The sequence below is a fragment of the Mustelus asterias genome, chromosome 4, assembly GCF_964213995.1.
Source record: "Mustelus asterias chromosome 4, sMusAst1.hap1.1, whole genome shotgun sequence".
Taxonomy (NCBI): Eukaryota; Metazoa; Chordata; class Chondrichthyes; order Carcharhiniformes; family Triakidae; genus Mustelus; species Mustelus asterias.
Genome location: NC_135804.1, coordinates 60119201 through 60139107, shown reverse-complemented (window position 1 = coordinate 60139107; position 19907 = coordinate 60119201). Strand labels below are relative to the sequence as shown.

General features: G+C 42.5%; 1 protein-coding gene across 2 annotated transcripts in view; it reads right to left on the bottom strand.

The window, feature by feature from the left end:
- The window catches only part of LOC144492743 (endonuclease/exonuclease/phosphatase family domain-containing protein 1-like), a 40530-nt gene extending 20852 nt beyond the window's left edge, over nucleotides 1–19678 (bottom strand). The window contains exons 1-3 of one of the 2 annotated variants that reach the window (XM_078211122.1): nucleotides 19489–19678; nucleotides 11704–12569; nucleotides 3560–3611 (exon numbers count right to left, since the gene is read on the bottom strand). In XM_078211122.1, coding sequence (XP_078067248.1) covers nucleotides 3560–3611; nucleotides 11704–12551 — 900 coding nt within the window. In that variant the 5' untranslated portion in view covers nucleotides 12552–12569; nucleotides 19489–19678. The remainder of the gene's footprint in view (nucleotides 1–3559; nucleotides 3612–11703; nucleotides 12570–19488) is intronic. The other variant, XM_078211123.1, reaches the window with a different exon arrangement.
- Between the last annotated feature and the right edge of the window lie 229 nt (nucleotides 19679–19907).

Sequence of the window (19907 nt, the reverse complement as noted above, 5' to 3'; positions counted from 1 at the left end):
AGGAGTGAATGTCCAGTAACTCAGCCACTCCCAGTTTCCCATCACCAACACCCTGCATTGTGCACCAAAAGGAAGGGCTGTCGCAGACAGGTAGTCTCCACCTTGGGACCTTGAACCTAAGTCTGGATACAGTAACAGGTTTGAGAAACGCCACTGAACGCTTCCCATTGGACGAACCTCCGCTATCTCAATAAGGCATCTCGTACTCCATGAAGCCCACGGGGAGACCTATTGATGATCCCTTGTGACCTTCGTGGCCATCATATCAGATTGTTTGTGGATGGGGGTGCCAATCAAGTGAGCTGCTTTGTCTTGCAAAAGTGTCGAGTTTCTTAAGTGTTGTGGAGTTGCACACATCCAGACAAGGGGAGAGTATTTCATCACACTCCTGATTTGTGCCTTGTATGTGATGTGGACCGGCTTAGGGGAGTCAGGAAGTGAGTACTGCCACAGGATTCCCAGCCTCTTACCTGCTCCAGGAGCCACAGTATTTAATACGGCTGTCCAATTCAGTTTTTGCTTAATGGTAACCCCCAAGATGTTAAAAATGGGGCTTTCAGTGATGGTAATGGCTCTGAATGTCAAGGGGAGATGGTTAGATTCTCTCTTGTTGGAGATGGTCATTGCCTGGCACTAGCGTGGCGTGAATGTTACATGCCACTTGTTTGCCCACACCTGAATATTGTCCAAGTCTTGGTGCATTACATGGACTGCTTCAGTATCTGAGAAATCGTGAATGATTGAACATTGTGCAATCATCAGTGAACATCCCCACTACTGACCTTACGATGGAAAGAAGGTCACTGACTCCAGTTATGCTCGGACGTCTTGATGCCACACTCAGTCAAATGCTGCCTTGATGTCAAGGGCAGTCACTCTTACCAATCTCGAGTCCAACTCTTTTGTCCATGTTTGAAACAAGGTTATAAGGAGGTCAGGAGCTGAGTGACACTGGCAGAATGCAAACTGAGCATCCGTGAGCAGGTTATTGCTGAGTAACTACCGCTTGATAGCACTGTTGATGACCCTTCCATCACTTTACTGATTGAGAGTAGGTTGATGGGGGGGTAGGAACTCGCCAGGTTGGATTGGTCCTGCATTTTGTAGACTGGACATACCACATTGCCAGGTAGATGCCAGTGTTGTAGCTGTACTGTTTGGTTAGGGGCACAGCATGTTCTGGACCACGAGTCTTCAATATTATTGCCAGGAATATTGTCAGAGCTCATAGCCTTTGCAGTGTCCAGTGCCTTAAACCATTTTTTGATATATGGAGCGAATCAAATTAGCTGAAGTCTGACATCTGTGTTGCTGGGGATATCTGGAGAAGACCAGATGGATCATCCACTCAGCACTTTTGGATGAGGTTTGTTGCAAATGCTTTATGCTTTGCACTGATGTGCTATGTGCACTACACATAGTTAGGTCCCACTACAGCAAAGATTTACTGTAGAAGGTGAAATAGGAGCAACAGCCTGTGACAGACAACAGCACAGCTCAACAATGCACTAGTATTAACAGGCGTGATAAATATTCATATTTGCATTTAGCATCAGTTTGAGTGGGTGTGGTGCATGCTTAGAATTCAATTAATCATAAGGAGAGAGAGAGCACAGGAGCCACAATGAATGAACAGCATTCCATTTGAAGTTAACTCACAGAATGCCGATCTTAGGCCACTGGGGTGAAAGATCAAAGGAGCTAAATTTAGTCCAACCAAAGATTAGGATGGAAGGAATGTGCAGTGGAAGGAATTGATGTGGTGGCTGTGGATGGAGAGTTTGTTAAAAGCATACCAGGAAAACATGTTAAACTGGAAAAGATCACATGGTCTGCCAAGCCCGCTTCCTCTACTCTGTCACTCACTCAATTATCTGTTGAAAGAAGATTCTTTTAGACATATTTACCAACCTTAAGCAATAAATATTGGGCGGAATTTTTTGGCCCCATCTTGTTGGGGGTGGGATCATAAAATGTAGCAAGTCATTCAAAACTCCACTGACTTCGGCAGGAACGGAAAATTCAGGCAGCAGGAGTGGCCAGGAAATTCCACCCATCCAAACTTCTTCCCTTTGGGCTGTCTATCTCAGTGTACAAACTAGCCCATCTCTCATAATGGGCACGTTGCAGTGGGACCTGTGAGTGAGCCTGAGCCTATATCCAGAGGTTTAGGCCTCTGTGGCTGGCTTTGATTAAGCACCGAGACCCCGGCTTTAACTTCACCTCAGAACTCCTGCATTTCCTCATTTCTTTTTACTTATAGGAATAATGACTTGGACGGTTTTAAAACCGAATTCAATTTACTATGTGAATAAACCTTTCAGTGGAGTGAGGAGTGAGTGAACTGGCTATCTCCTGATTGTGTGTTTGTCTCGTGTGACATCCATAACTGCCTTTTTTCAGTCACTGAACATGACATACTTCAAACAGATAATGTTGGTCAAAGTTCAATGTAACATGTGACCATTACCTGCTAACCCAAGAATAACAGGAATGCTTGACTGTAAGGTCAAACCCCGTCACCTCAGTCATGTCCTATCATCGGCATGGAGATGCTCTGAATGGAAAATTTCTCACTACATTTTTGCTAGCTTGTACAATATGGTCAGAATCTTGGGAGGGGCGGGAGCATCTGGTGAAAAAGAGACTTAATCGTCAGTAATTACCCTGAGGAAAATTCCTCTTTAAAATGAGTAAGTTGCCGGGAATGTTTTCACATATGAGGGATGAGAAACTTAGATAGATAGATTGGTGAGGTTAGGACTGTTTTCCTTGGAGAAGAGAAGATTGTAAAGAGGTTTGATAGAAGCATACAAAATCATGAGGGATCTGGACAGAGCAGATGGGGAAAAACTGTGCCCGCTGTTTAGTCTAGTTTATTTATTAGTGTCACAAGTAGGCTTATATTAATACTGCAATGAAGTTACTGTGAAAATCCCCTAGTCGCCACACTCTGGCGCCTGTTCGGGTACACTGAGGATGAATTTAGCATGAAGAATGCACCTAACCAGCATGTCTTTCAGATTGTGGGAGGAAACTGGAGCACCTGAGAGAACCCCACGCAGATACGGGGAGAACATGCAGGCTCTGCACGGACAGTGATCCAAGCCAGGAATTGAACCTGGGTCCCTGGCGCTGTGAGGCAGCAGTGCAAACCATTATGCCACCATGCCACCCAGGTGGAAGGATTGAGAGCCAGAGGGCACAAATTTAAGGTAATTAATAAAAAAAGCAACGGAGACATGAGGAAAAGATTTTTCATGCAGCGAGTCATTTGAATCTGGAGGATGCTGCCTGAGAGTGTGCTGGAGGCAGATTCAATTGAGGCATTTAACAGCGAGTCGGATTACTAACTGAAAAAGAAAAATGTGCAGGGCTGAGGAGAAGACTAGAGAGTGGCACTATGTATATTGCTCTTTCGGAAAGCTAGTATAGATATGTCAGGCTGAATGGCCTTATTTCTGTGCTGTAGCTATTCTGTGATACTGAATTCTTCCCTGTGTTTGCGATGAAACATTCCGCATGCAAGACTGAATAAAGCAAACAGATGGGGAGTTACCTTATCTAAAACATCTTCATGCAGTACCTCCTGCATCGCCAATAACTTGATCCTGCAAACAATACAATGTCATGTTAGGCACTTCAACTAGAAGTTAAGAGCAGGGTTTTTCCAATCTTGAGGCAACAGATTTGGTGGTACGACTGGGGGCAAAATGAGAGAATCTCGTATCTGGATTGCTCATCTCTGCAATCCGCCTGTGTGCAGTTTTGTCTGGGGCAGGATCTGATTGGCACCCGTTATCCAGCTGGCAGAGACGGGTTAGCTAGTTAGGCTGCAATTGATGTCCACTTGGGGGAAAATTGTTTATGCCTTCAGGATCTATGCCACCTTGTACTTACTGTATTAAGTGTGGTTCATGCCCACTGAGGACTGGGTTGAGACCCATCCAAACTCATTAATCGCCAGCCCATAAACGATAGGAGATCTTTGACTATGATTTAGGATGAGATTCAAACCCCAGTCATGGGAGGGATTGCCCATCGCACTGTTTCACCCTCACAGCAACAAAAAAGGAATGTGAATTTATACACCACCTTTAACATCATAAAATGCTTCACAGCGCTTTCACAAAGCACTTCAGACAAAATATGACACCGGGACACATTAGGAGATAGCAGACTATATAATCAAAAGCTTAGTCAAAGAGGAAGGATTTAAGCAGCATCTTAAAGGAGAAGAGAAAGTCAAAGGGATTTAGGGAGAGAATTCCAGAGCTTCGGGCTTAGACAGATGAAGACATGTCACCAACAGTTGGAGGGAAATTGGGGCTGCATACTGCTATCATTGTGCTTCGCGTGACACACACTCAATCCGTTTGTCTTATTTATTTTTGGTTGATAGTGGACAAAGCAATACCCCATGATGCATAAGTATGGTCTCAGAGCAGAAATATAGACGGGAGGTAAGGGAACCTATTCAAAACATCCTGTGAGTGATAATCGTGTGGCATACAAACAGTACCTCACCTCAGCACAATGTTAGCTGATAACACAGGGAAAGAACATAATAATATCGCAACCATGTGATTCTATTTTATACAAAAACTATAGACAATGGAAGAAGGCCCCATTTGAGTTATAGGACACAAGTAGACTGGCTTAGGAAAACACAGAACACAATGCCTCAAGGAGGCTGAATCTTTAAAGGGAAGAAGGAAATATTGAACAAAATACATATAGGGTCAATTCCAGGAAGTCAGTACAATAACAATTACATCTGGTTATTGGGCTGTATCCATCTGTTACAACTCAAACTAATGAGCTTCCGTAAGATACTAAACCGTGATTGCACCAGGTGGACTGGGAACTCCTGACATAGGGAGTACCCATCTTAGTTGTCGCCCCTTGAGGTTATTGATCCTGTAAGAGAAGAGTGAATGTTCTTCCCTTTACAAGGTCAATTGCTCCCCCTCCACCAGCACCCCTCCGCCCCACCTTGTCCCCAACCTCTCCTAAGTTAGTGGCCCAAGGATAAAAAGAACACTGCCATGTGGTGCTGGACTGTTGAAGTTGCAGCAAGAGTATGTTGGAAATCTTGAGGAGAGTTGGGCACACAAACTTGAAAGGACCAAGGTTTGGGGGAGCATTACACATTAAAAGTACTGCTGCTTCTGGATTGATCAATCAATCACAGGGCAATCCAGCGATTGTCAGGCAACTGACCAAGTTACTCTGATGACCTTAACCTTGGAAAACTGCCTGACGTCAACAAACTAGCCATGGGGCAAGGTTAAATTGCAGGTTGGCTGATCAATATTTCGCAGCCTTGATATTTCATCACCTCTGAGGCCCAGAGAGAAATATCTGCCTTGAATGTCCTAGCGGAAAATGTTACGTTTCCCCTCAACACCAACTAAAATTGGCCTCAAAGCTTCAATATTACATAGAATTACCCACACGTTACAGGAGCTACAATGTCAAGAGCACTGAGGTAAAGGGGGGGGGGGGGGGGGAACAGGTTTATTTCACACTCCTAATGTTTTGCTGATTCTATTTCAGAAAATTGCATAATCCAGTTCAATTGGTTTTGAACTTTTAGTGTGATTTCCTCCCATTGCCACATATCTTTCCCACAGAAACCTGATAAACCCATTCCTATCCAATCGCAAAACGGCCCTGTACTTTAAAAAAAATTAATACATATATGGGCCTCACTGGAAAGGCTAATATTTATTGCCCATCCCTAGGCGCCCTTCAGAAGGTAGTGGTGAGCTGCCTTCTTGAATAGTTGCAGTCTGTGTGGTAAAGCTAGTCCCAATATGATTACAAATTCCAGTTTCTTGGCCTGTTTTCACCTGTTTATCAGAACATCCATTGTATAAATATTGATCACAAACAGGGTCAAACAAAGGCTGTTCAGAGCCTGCAGTTACCCAGATAACACAGCATGTTCGTAAAAGCACAATTGCTTTCAGTTGTACAGATTGTAAAGTGAAAATTAATGTGCTGTATTAACCCAACAATGTTAACACTCCTTTCTGTCATGAGTAAATTGAGATTGCCAAGGGCTATGTTGACATAACAACCATTTCTTCCAACACTGGCTGCAGTGTCTACTGTCTGCTGCATGCACTGCAGTAATGCATTAGTGTCGACCAGTTGGGCAGAATGGCCTCCTTCAGTACTGTGAATACCTTGTCATATTTATTGATACAGTGGAGCCCCGTTGTAACGCAATGGTCAGGGTCCATAAAATGTTATCGCAAATGTTATCGGGGTCGCGCTAAATCGGGGTCGTGCTAAATCACTAAACCGGAAATAGTAAAAAAAAGGTCCAATGATTCATCGCGTCAAATCCGATTTCGCGCTAAATCGGGGCGCGTTACAATGGGGCTCCACTGTACCATTTCCTGTATATTTGATGACATGGCAAGGCATTTAACAAGCGTAAGAAAGTGTCTGGTATTCGGCCCAGCTTTCCTCCCTAAACCAATCAGATTAACTGGTCATTTGCCTTGTTAGCAGAAGCTTACTGGTGCGGAAGGGTAATTGTGCTTGCCTACATATCAACAATTACTGCTATCACAATTGTATAAATATGACATTACAGATTTTAAGGACAACTGTTTCACGGGTACATTTCTGTTTTCAAATCTTTACACTGCATTTAAAAGCCTTTTTCAAAATGTAAATATGGAAACACAACATAGTCCCTTCCAGTATTTGTTGAAACCTGGTCAGACTCATACCTCTAGAGCTGGCTATAGAAGTAAATAAAATGCATCTTCCAGGGATGTCCATTGAACTCTAAAAGTGTAGTAAATGCAGTAATTGGTGATCACCAGTTGGCTAACAAACTACAATGGATTTATTATTATAGTAAGAAGTCTCACAACACCAGGTTAAAGTCCAACAGGTTTATTTGGTAGCAAATACCATTTGGTAGCAAATAAACCTGTTGGACTTTGACCTGGTGTTGTGAGACTTCTTACTGTGCTTACCCCAGTCCAACGCCGGCATCTCCACATCTTTATTATTATACACAATTATATACAGGGTGCTACAATCAATGTGTTCATTCTCAGCTCTTGGATCAATCTGGCTACAAAAGGCTGTGCTGTGCCCTGAGTTCCCCGCCCTAATTTCCCATCGGGTGATTGGATCACACGACCCTTCCAATGCACGGCCCTCAAAGGGGCCAACTACTACAAAATGGTTTAAAAACCTATTTTACATCTGACGGAACTGGAGGCAGGAAGGGACCTCAAAAGGATCTCAACATAATTAACTTTTCTGGCCTGGTGGAACAATGCTTCATCATAACATAGCAGCTATTTTGTTTTGATTGTAATTAGGTAGGCTGAATGTAGCCATTTCTGTGTGCAGAACCCCAGGAAGAACTCTGAGAAATAGGTTCTCAGCCAAGGAAGGACAAACAGGAAGAAATGAACTGCTATTTTGGTAAAAGTGTTTAGGCAAGTTGCAAGTGCTGTTGTTGCAGAATAGAGGAATATTAAACCTCCTCTCTCAAAAACCTGCTGGCCTGCTGAGTTCACCTGAAAAGGCAATTCGACTACAGAAGCCATCTCAGCTGCTAAACGGAACCTCAAATTTTAATCCCTTCACTCAATCTGCCTGATATCCTACAAAGATTGATTTCAAATCTAATTTAAGTATTATTAACAAACCCAAAGCTAGATTTAAGAGATTTATATTTGGATGGGTAAAACATTTTAAGTAAGGTATAGTTTCAGGTAGGTTTAATTTAATATTTCTGTATTTTGAGGGGAGTTGTAGATAGATTTCATGTTGGAAAAAATGTTTGGCTCTTTAGGGATTAACTTCAGTTCCTGTTGAAATCCAAAGTGATCTGCCTCAGCAACAAGTTCAAAAATCAGAGAGAGAGGGTGGAACTGTAGCACTCTGTGTTCTTAAGTATAGAAAACATGTGGCAGGTATTTTCTTTGATGGCTGAGGGAGCTGGGGGTAAGGTCTCTTTCTCAGTTCTGATCAAGGTTGAGAAAGGCTATAACAATGGAGAAGACCAAAGCTAAATAAGCCATCTTAACAGACCCAGAGAATGGTGATAGAAAATAGACTTCAGAATACTGAAGCTAAATGAATAGAGAATAAGGTATGCCCCAATAGAAATCAAGGAAGAGAGAAACAAGAGCTTTGAGTTAAAGAAGCCATTCTATTTAACTAGATTTATAGTTGGGAGAAGACTTTCAGAGGCAACAGGAAGTTTTGAAGTAATTCAATTAAGAAACTGGGACTTGATTAAAGCAATTGACAGTGAGAAGAAACAGTAAGCCTGTTGAGGCAGAGGAAACCGAAAGGGGTTGGTTCAAAATCCTGACAGGAATTACTGCCAAATGTGAAGTGAAAACTCAGCTATGAAAATTATCTGGGGAAATTCTGAGGAAGAATCCACAAACCAAACTTGTGTGCTAATGGAACTATTGAAGCTTTGAATATACTTTGCGATCCATGAAAATCTTAAAACCTGTGTGTATTTGTTAAGTGAAAGGATAAAGGCATATTATAATCCATTTCTTTCATGTTTAAGAAATGTTTTCTTTTGTTGGCAAAACTAATTAGCAGTACTATGACTGTTTCCTTCATGTTTCATTTTTAAGAAGTTATGGTCTTTGAGCCAGGGTTCCATTCTGGGATCTTGCCATCCAGTTATAACATCAACTGGGATCGTAACAGTATTTTAGTTTAGCTTTTATCTGCTTTTAATCTTTGTATCTGTATTTTAGTAATAACTTTCTCATTTTTACCTGAGTAAATTTCAGCAGTTGTTTTTGGAAGAACCTAACCTTTATCTTGCTTAAGACTAAAGCTTTGCTGCTGGGTTATTTTTAAATTGAACCACTCATAAATTAAAAAGGCTGCATACACACAAACACTTAGCTCATGGACCACTTTAAGAAAATTCCTTTTACATGATTTGATTTAGGATGTTTTGATATAAGATGTTGTGCAAGCATAGAATTATTTCACTAGCTTCTTTCTATAAATAAGACTCAGTGTGGAAAAGTCATTCATGTGCCATGTTTAGAATGTTTTATAAATATGTACTCCTCTTTTCCCATCTGGATTCTTTCTCTCAAAATTCAACAACGTCCTGAATTGGTATTGGGTTTTTAGTATAATAAAATAACAAAAGAGGATACAGTGTTGAGATACAGGATCAGCTATGATGATACTGAACAGCACAGCAGGCTTGAAGGGTCAAATGGCCTACTCTTGCTCCTGTTTATATGTATTTTATAAAAGGGGTTGAGACACTGAACGTGAAGTGATTCAGGAGAATTAGCCAAAGTCAAAATCAAAGCAATAAGTCCTGAGTAGGTTGTTACGGCTGGGATGAAATTAATGGGGGGTGAAGTTCCACCTCTGTGGCAGTGCAGAGAGTGTGTTATAGGATCAGCCACATGTTATGAACTGGGCTGAGTTTCCAAACCACTGCTTTCACTCCCAATATGTTGAAGACATTTCAGGAGGAAATTCTAGAGTGCAGCCCAGATGGTCAAGTGGGCAACAATGGGGAAGTGAAATCCTCAAAGACCCAGAGAGACTGAACTGTAAGATACAGACTGGGACACAGGCCTGGAGGAGATAGCAGAGGTAGGGTGAAAAGACATTGTGGAGGAATTTGTAAATGATCTCAAGGATTTTGAAGTCTGTGGGTGGGGAGCCAATGGAAATTGACAAGTTGATGAAGTTAAAGAGTTATTTAGGAACATGTGAACTGTAATCCCTGTAGCTCTTTTTTCTAATTGGAATATATGCAAATTGCCTACCTCACAGAACACATGATCAGAGGAACCTTCAGAGAAATGGCCACTTCCAAACATTCATTGGCCAGAATAATAGGGGGGAAGCGGGTAGAGAACAACATGCCACTGCCCTCTTCCCCTCCAGGAAACAACACTGGCATGAGTCAACATGCACCATCCTGACCCACCCCACAGCAATAAAGTGCCGCAGGGCAGATTAACGAGGGCCAAGTGGGACTTCCAACCCTCATCAAGCATGGGCGGCAGAGGAGGATTCTGGGAGAAGTCGATTCAGTCACTTCAACTCTACTGTGGGTAGCCGAAGAACTGGTGTCAAGGAGTGGTTAAGCCTGACATTAATGTTAAGCCACTACATTAATGTTTCCCTCCCTCCCTCCTCCTGTAACCAAAAAAAAAGGCCAACCATTTCATGGCATAAGCAGCATATTTCATTGGCTTGACAATAAATATTATTGACCCTTAAGTACTGATTTAAATATGGCGGGCTGGTGCCAATGTTTGCACCCACCATTTGTGTTATGGAAATGAGTGGGAGGGTGGTGGGGTGGGTGAGATATTTTATGTGCTTCCCCACCCCACCACCCCATTGCAGGAAACATGCCCACTGCGGGCACATAAAGTTCAGCCCATGGTATTTATCTTGGGAAGGAGTTGGGAGGGGGTGGTGAGGGTCAGATTCCTCAAACCTCCTCCTGAAGTTGCGGCTGCAGATCATGAAAACTCCAGTGAGCGTTCAGTTTCATGTTTGGGAACTTTGTCAGCAATAATATCTTACCTAATATGGTACACTGTAAGATTTAGGGGACAGTTCTGAATATTATTGCACTCTTCCTCCAACTTTGTTAAAAACCTTTAAAGCCTGTAGTAAAATGTTTGATTAATTTCCTCATATAAAATTTGTAACCTATTTTAAATTTCGCCTCTAGCCAGTATATGACAAACTGATTAATGATTGTCTTAAATATTGTACAATGGAATTTTGCCAGTGCACTATGAGAGGAAATGAACTTACTGTGTATTCAAACACTCATCATTATCACAACACGCACAATGACAAACCCTGTGGATTTCTTCACTTATCGGTTGTGGCTCTATTTCTTACTTCAGTACTGTAAATTTGTATTAATAGTTTCAGAAGCAGTGAAAATTGTGTTTCTTGAGCAAAGTTGAGTATTAACAAATAACATGAATCCCACAGCTACCTTGCTCTAATCAGTGTATAAATCTGAGAACTCTGGGATAGTTTTCATGGTATTCCCCTCATATCCTACTCACCATGTTACACTATTTCTCCATAGTTTACAGCAACATTTTTGGTGGGAAATTATCTTTTGATTATTTATTTGCGGTGGCCATCATTGGCCACACTAAGATTTATTGCCTATCCCATCTGAGTGGCTCATTAGGTCATTTCAGAGAGCAGCTAAGAACCAACTATCTTAATATGGAATTGACGCCAGATTTGGACAGCAGGATCACTCCTTCAAAGGACTTCAGGTGAATCATTTGGGTATTAGAACAATCTGACAGCTACACAGTCACATTTACTGATGCCAGGTTTAAATTTTCATATATTTTCTTAGACTGAATTCAAATTCCACACTACCTCCTCAAGTTCTCTAGAATATTTATCTAGTGATATATTTGCGGTGGCCCCCTCGATCAAATCAGAATTTCCTCATGGGCCTTCCAGGTTTCTGTTTTTAGGGAATTAATGCATTTAAGGGGAAGTTAGGTAAACATCTGATGGAGAAATGAATAAAAGTTTACGTCAATAAGGTGAGACTCTGAGTGGAGGGAGGAGACTCGTGCGTAGCATAAACTTGGACATAGTTGGGTCAAATAGTCTGTTTATGATCAGGAAATTCTATGAATGAGTGAAGTTATTACAAACCCATTTTCAAGCAGTGTCAAGCAGATGACTTCCCTCACTCCTGGATTATTGACCTTGTCCAAAGTAAGGCTCTGAAGGTTCCAAGTGCCAATACGAACAATCTTCTTTCCATCAAAAATCCCGGTGAAGGTCTTAGCTGGAGGCCGAATTAAAGAGCGCCGATTCCAAACCCCGGGGTTCAAGCTTAGGTTCTGTAGACTGTAGTAAGATAAGATTTGTTTGGATCTGTTATCTAACCGAACACATGAATAGGAGGAGATGGGTCTCGGGAGGGCGATGGTGAGTTTGGAACTTATGATGCTCAACAAGGTCGTGTCCATCCCAGTCACCTGAAGTAAATCATCAACGTGCTTGAAAGGCCCATGCACAGTGCGGTGACAAACGATATTACGGGCAAGGTCCTCTGTGATTCCCAGCGTGTCCGTGAGTTGTTTCTCTGGAGCGATGTTTATGTTCAATTTGGTGGAAGATAGCAGATCAAAACTTGACAGATTTTCCATGGATTGGGAAGAGCCCCTGTTACTCACACAGATCTCTGGCCTGATCAGTTGGAGCTTTGCAGCCCCCACTCCCGTCACCAGAGCCATGTCCTCAATTTTGCGGAACCCCCCGATCATACCGCGGTAAAGCACGATGTTGTGCGCCAGAGTCCGGTTGATGCCCTGCAGTGTCATCAGCTCTTCCTCTGTGGCAGTGTTGATATTAACCCGGTGGTCGGCTGCCAGGTGGTGGGATAAGCTGCACGTTGCGCTGAGGTGTGGCCCTTTCTGCTGCTTCCTGCCCTTCAGGTGCCGGAGTCGGGGTCCCGGGTCACATTGTGGCCGGTGGCAGCTCAATTGGTAACCCATTTCACTTTGCCTTTCTGTCTGAGAAATTCAAACATACTGTCATCAGGACCTGTCCATTTAATTTACCAACACAAAGCAGAAGACCCACTAAATTAATCAACTTTAATGACACTATAACACATTTGTTATATTTTAAGCAAATACTAGACTGAGGACCACAGAGGGGAAAAGGGCTTGGTAATAAATGTGTGTACAGATCATACACTCTCCCTCCTCTAATCAATTATATGACGTGGTTGTAACGGATGAATTCCGTATCTCAAATGTCATTGTACAAAGATAGAGAAATGATCCCATCCTAGAACATCTATCCAGAAAGAATCTGCAGTGCCTCTTCTATCACAGCATTGATTTGATCAATAATTCCAGAGATTTTGCTTCCACTATCATACTCCAAAGTCTGCCCCAAATACAGATCTTTCTTTAAAAGCAGAGACGAGGGGGCCCAAAGGAAACATGGGTTGGAGGTATGGCTACAATATGACACTTCTGACTCACTATCCCTTCCGGTAAACGTAATCTTGTGTGTGAAATTGGCTCGAAACTGTCCTTTGCAAATATGAACCTTCACTATTATCTTGCAGTCACCCACTGCATCCATGATTTACAGCAGATGATCACAGAGCTCCCATCAAGATTCCCATAGGCATTATTCATGAACAAATAGAAAGAAATATCTAGTTAAATATGAATAAACATGCATCATTCCTCACAGGCACCCAACACATAAATCTTCCCTTTCAAATGAACTGGATGTCTGATAGTTTGAAATGAGCAAGCGGCATTCATTCAGCTCATTTGGTGCACTTCAGCAAACTCAAACACATACGTATCACATAGGCCAGACTACAGTGGAACGAGGGGAGCAGTAGTTGGAAAACTTTCTAATAAAAAGTCATGGTTTCCTTCCTGACCCTTTAAAACAATGACAATATCAAATGATTGGATTGGCCTTTGGCATTCCAGTGACTAGCTGACCCTCGTGCCCTGACCTTTGTGGAGACTCATTGGAATTGAGTTGCCTGCATCAGTGTGTGTTACTCAGCTCTCACTACTTTGATCCAATGGTGAACACTTCCATAATCTTCACTGGAAGCACCTTGATTTCCAAATTGGGATCCCAGGGTGTGTGTGGACCCGTGTGGTTTAGATAGTGTGTAATGTGACAACAATGTTTTTAGAATTCTATATTGTACATCATTTAGTGTTTTTTCCTCTTTATTCATTGTGTCATTTGCCAGCACAGAACTTGAGCATTGCTGAGGAAAGAGAGATATTTTTGTTGAAGCATTTTACCTTGCGCTCATCAGGATATTTCACAAGATTACAAATCAGAGGGAGATAACAAGTTTATACTGCATGCTAAGAGAGTGCTGATTGCCAACTAATCAGCACTCTCTCTGCATATAGTATGAATTCAGCAGTCACTCTGCATTCAGTATAAACTTGTTGTCTCCATCGGATTAGTATTCTTGTTGTCTCTCAGATTTGTATTCTTGTGAAGATGAGTGCAAGTTAAAAAGCTCTGACAAAAAGTATCTTTTTCCCCAGAAATACTCAAGCTTCTGTTAAGTCTTGAGATGTGAACATTGCAGGCTAGACCAAAATTTATTGCCCTTCTCTCATTGCCTTCATGAAGGTGGTGGTGAGCTGCCTTCTTGAGCCCATTGTAGTTCGTGTGGTGCAGTACACCCACAGTGCTGTTCTGCAGCAGTTGAAATGATTGAGTGGCTTGCTAAACTATTAGTGAAGTTATGAGTCAACCTCATTGGTGTGGATCTGAAATTACATATATGCCAGACCAGGTAAGAACTTCCTCCCCTAAAGGACATTATTATATCTGATGGGTTTTTACAACAATTAACTTCTTTCATGAACATTAGTGAGACTGGCATTTTATTCCAGATTCCCATAGGGTGATACCCTGCCGGGTGCTGTCTTATTACCAGCTGCTATACGATGAATCCCTTCAACATTTATCCTCCACTTAAGGGCCTCAATTGGCTGTGGGGTAGGAAGGGTGTCCACAGGCCTTCCTGCCACAGACCAAGGATTTAATCGGGCTGGAGGTAGGAAAGTGGTAGGGTCCCCACCAATCACCCTCCTGTTAACTGCACCCTTGCCATCAAAATCACCACGGGGTGGGCATTAAAGTCCATACGTGAATTCAAATCCCATCTTGGCAATTGGGGGAATTTAAAATTCCATGGATTAATCTGTAAATAAATCTCAGCAGATGGGACTTCTGCATGTCAAGCCAGGTCCTCGATCACAGGGAAAGCCTATCCCTGTCCAGTTAAGTGCCCAAGTGGCACTTAATATGGTGGGCCTTCCTTAAAAGAGTTGGTCTCTCACTAGCCCTCCCACTAATGGGCTAGATGCCCATCGCCTGCATTAACTACCATCCCATGTCTTTGCACTATTAGTCCAGGCCTCTGGATTACTAGTCCAATAATATTACCATGACACTGTCGTTACCATCTACTGAAGTTGAATTTCAACTTGCCTCCTGGGTATAAAACTGGAATGGGGGTTCGGCTACCCATCATAGAAACCAGCCATTTTCTACTCATTTTCAACAATGACCCCTGGGGCTCATGGGGAGAAGAAGGGCCAAAAATGACAGTCTACAGTACACTAATTTATTTGATTGCAAGAAGAGTAGAGCAGAACATGGAGTAACAAAATCAATTGTGAACTAGAAGGGCGTTTAGTAACAATTAGAATGGAATTTAAACAATCAACTCTGTAATTGCAGCTGTCCTGCTACATTTCCTACCCTCCCACTCCCAGTTGAACCATCTGCATGTTAAATCTTGTTCAGCCAAACCCTCGACAAAACCCTTGGCCTTTTGCAAGAGCACAGCTGATCTCAGACACATGGTGTCCTTTCTGTGGGTGGCACTCCCATATCAAGAATTGCAGTAACTGTCCTTGGGACTTTGGAAACCCCTCCATGCTCCCTCAGACAATCACCCTCTGCTCTCTGATGCATTAAAATATAAATGGATGATAAGAAATAGGGCTGTAGAATATTTACACACTGCATTAACAAGAATTTTTTGGTATAATAGTTGTAAACGATTTTTCCATAGGCCTGTGCATTATTCACCCTTCCAACACTAGCCTAAAATTCAGGCAACGAACAGCATCAAGAGCCTAAAAATGTAGGTCTGCAAATCTTTGGTTGGGTCAATCCTTTCCTATCTATTTAAACAATTGTTTTTCTTTTCAGGGAGTGATGTCATTAACCACACAATCTCCATCTCATCTTTGGGCGAATGCTAAGCTGTCTTTATACTACGATCAGAACCCCCTAGTGGTGTCAGCTACCCATCTGTGGGCTTAGGTTAGATGACTGTAACTCAAAAGTAAACTAGGCGCCAGGACGCCAGCTTGCAATTCCCTCCCGCTCACTGTTATGGGAGAACCATCACCACAAGGACAAGGGGTGATTAAAGGAGTAGACCCATCCAAGTCCCCTGAATGTCCACATGACTGTACAACAACCTGAACATCCCCATGCAAGCCATGGAAAGGTCAGCCTCTTAAAGTTAGCATCTGTGCATAGATGCAAAAAAAATTAAGGGGTCACACACTTAACTTAAATCACTCCCACATTCCAAAATAAAAATTAGAAAGATTGTTGTCCACCACTGTTACTATTCAGGACAATTTGGGATGCACCATAAATGTGGCCTTGCCAGCAACGGCCACATCATGCAAACGGAATTATCTTATTTAATAGCTATAGCTGATAGACCATATGGCCTGCAGTTTCACAAGCAGCAGCCAGCTGTACTCAAGCCCTGTGTTTGGGGTGGATGCTCGCAAAGCTCAGTATGGCAGAACAACAACATGCAAAACCAGTAGATTATCTGGATAATGCATACACCCAGTAGTTGAACGTCACTCAAACACAGGGACTTGCTTCCTCTGAAAGAAAGAAGCTGAACTTATTCAGGTTCTTTCAAGCCCTTGGGTCATGTGATGAAGCAGTTTTGAAGTGCTGTAATGTAGGGAATGACACTATCAACTTTAGGCACAGCAAGCTCTCACAGAAAGCAATGAAATAAATGATCAGGTCACCTTTTACGTTGTTGGTTGAAGGATAAATGTTGGCCAGGACTGGGATCCTTAACAACCAATCTATTAACTTTAATGTCTCTTCCAAAAGATGCCTTTTCAACTGTGTAGCATATCCTCAGTCTTACACAAATGTGACTTGCCTAGATTTTGTGCTCAAGTCTCAGGAACAGGACTTGAGCCCACCAGCTTCTGGATCTGAATCATGGCTAAGATTGTTTCTTCTGCAGGAACAGGTGACGTTTAAAATCATAGAATCCTACAGTACAGAAAGAGGCCATTCGGCCCATCAAGTCTGCACCAACCACAATCCCATATCCACATATCCACCCACTAACCCCTCTAACCTATGCATCCCGGGACACTAAGTGGCAATTTAGAATGGCCAATCAACCTAGCCCGCACATCTTTGGACTGTGGGAGGAAACCGGAGCACCCGGAGGAAACCCACGCAGACACAGGGAGAATGTGCAAACTCCACACAGACAGCGACCTGAGCCGCGATTCAAACCCAGGTCCCTGGAGCTGTGAAGCAGCAGTGCTAACCACTGTGCTACCGTGCCGCCCAAATGCATTGTACTTTCAAATTGGTGATGAGGGACTGGATGTCTTAACAACATGAGTATATACATTGGAGTATGCATATTGTAATTACACTCAAAGTCCCATCTTACATTGTTCATGAAATGTAAAGAGAATGTTTGAGAGTCTTAAACAAAAGAAGCCATTACATTATCACACAAATCACATATTTATTTGAGTGTTGTGGTAATAACTCAGGATAACAAATTCCTCACACCTTTGGTTGCCTTCTGCTGTGGCTTGGGGCAGTGCACACCCTGAGAAAACAATACAAAGCCCCCTCCTTGCCTCGCTCCACCATTTCTTATTTGAAATCACCCTTGATTAGATCCATGACGGCGATGGTTCCAAGGACAGTTGTGGAAAGTGGGCACCCGTTACCAGAGGGAGTTTGGGTGTTTCACACTGGAGAGTGTGATCCCTCACACAAAGCTCCCACCCTTGCAGCCAGCAGTAACCATGATGATACAAAGGCAAAATTTCAGCAATAGAGGGGGAAGCTGGAACCTTCCACCCAGACGGTCCTTTAAAGGTATTACAAACTTTACAACTCAGAAACAGGCCATTTGGCCCAGCAGATTCAGATAAGTGTTCCTACCATAAACATATCTCACTGTTTATATATATAGGAATGATGTTACCTATATACCAGTCCTCTGACACTATTCCTTATCTATTTTTCCTATTTTGAGGAAATTGAGCCTTGGCTCTCTCCTCCCTAACCTTTTTAGTATATGTGGCTGGAATCTACCTGCACTGGGGTTTTTGTCTGCTCTAAATTTGATTAGTTTATCAACTCTCTCCCCAATTTTTATCATAAATGTCTTTATATCCTTTTCGATTACTTCTTCTAGTGTTGGTTTTCCTGTTAAGTACCAAGGCAAAGTAATTATTTAGGTATTTCTGCCTTCATGTGTGTTTCTCAGGAGTCCTAGCCTACCCTGTTTTTCTTTTATCATTTGTGACTATGAAATATTTCACTATTTCTATTAACGTTCCTTGAATTTTGTAGTTTCCACTTCACCTTCCTTTATTCTATTTCTTTCCTAACATGTTCAGATTCCCTTTTTATTCTCCTTTTGTTGTGTATGCCTTCCTCCTTAGTTTTAACTTTTCCTCCATTTATCCATGGCATGTCACTACTGACGAGTTCTTGCTTTTTATTGGCATAAGTTTCTCCTGGACTCTAATACTATTTTAAATGTTTCCCACTTATGTTCTATTTGTTTGTCAGTATTTTTTGAGTTTATTTTCCCTAGCCCATTTTCATCCTCCTGTTTCCCAATTTATTAATTTGTGTCTGACTTATATCCTCCTTCATCTTTATCCTAAACTTCCTGTTAAACGCAGAGTGCCAGTGTCCCGTGCACCCAGTTGAACAACCAGGTCTCCAGAGTACATAGCAGGGTCCAGTTTTGTAGAAGCTTGCAACCGGCTGGAAGAGGGAGGAGAGCAGGTAAAGGAATGACTATCATAACATAGTGGCATCTGCGAGGCAACAAAATAAAAAGCGCCCATAGTGACTATGTCAGTCCCGCCTGCTTGTAGTAAACAAGGTTACGTTGCACTGCATCTCGGGCAACACCTTATACCCCTCGTGAATTTGGCTGCCTGACCCCCCTTCACAAAGAGGGGGTCAGAAACATTCTGCAGGTCGGGTAGAATCACGGAAAGTCAAGTCAGTCTCACGTTTTAGGTTCAAAGAGCCTTCCTCAGGAGCAGAATGTTTCAGGATCCTGGTTCCTGTTATGTTCTGTGTCATATATGGGAGCGTCTCACAATTGTGCCTCGCTATGATATATCTTCTGATCACCTACTTTAGCTTTCAAAGGATGTGCTTAGATTTGCCTCAGGTGACATAAATCTTTATTCACACCCTCACTTGTAACATTTAGATAAACCGTACGTCACCCCTGCCCATCTGACAGAAAGCTGGGACACTGGATTGTATTAAACACGGGCTGGGGCTGAGTTATAATCACTCAAGTCAATTGTCTTGTTCAGATTTCTCTTTTGAATTAACACCAACTTCTTCTTTAAGGAAGATTCCTGCGTTTTCACAAAACTCGAAAATGGACCTGACAACTCAATTCCAAACTCTCAGCTCTGGCGTCGACTTGTGTTTGAAGGGAGGGTGACGGGGAACTGGGTGCAGAAGTCTGAACTGAAATGCAAACGAAAAGCTTGAAAGCTCCCTCCTCCCTCTCCCAGCTTGTAGTGCAAGGCTCGTCTCCAAAGGTTATCTGATTTTAACAAATGCAAAAGTTACCTGATCGATGTTGGTAAATTAAACAGCAGATTCCAGACTTCCTGGGCACAATGATCGAGTTGTAACCACTTGCAAGAAAGATCTGTAATGTGTGTACACTGCACACCCTGATACACCTGCGAACACACGCTCACTCCGAAAGCTCTCGGAGCAGGTATGGAGGCTGAATATCTCATTGGGTATTTCTGTTTGTTTGGGATCGCCTGTCACACACGCTGATCTCCAGGGAGGTCTCCCCCGGGGCCAATTGGCAACTGAGCAAAGGAGTGGCTTTGCAGCCAACAACTTGACGTTTAATTATTTTGAGGACCGCCCCTTAAGGCCACAGTTTTCTTTCATCTGTTAGATTGTATTTGGAGATCAGAATTGAAATTCAGTTTCCAATTTCTACATTGCTTGGGTGTTTAAATCTCCTCGCA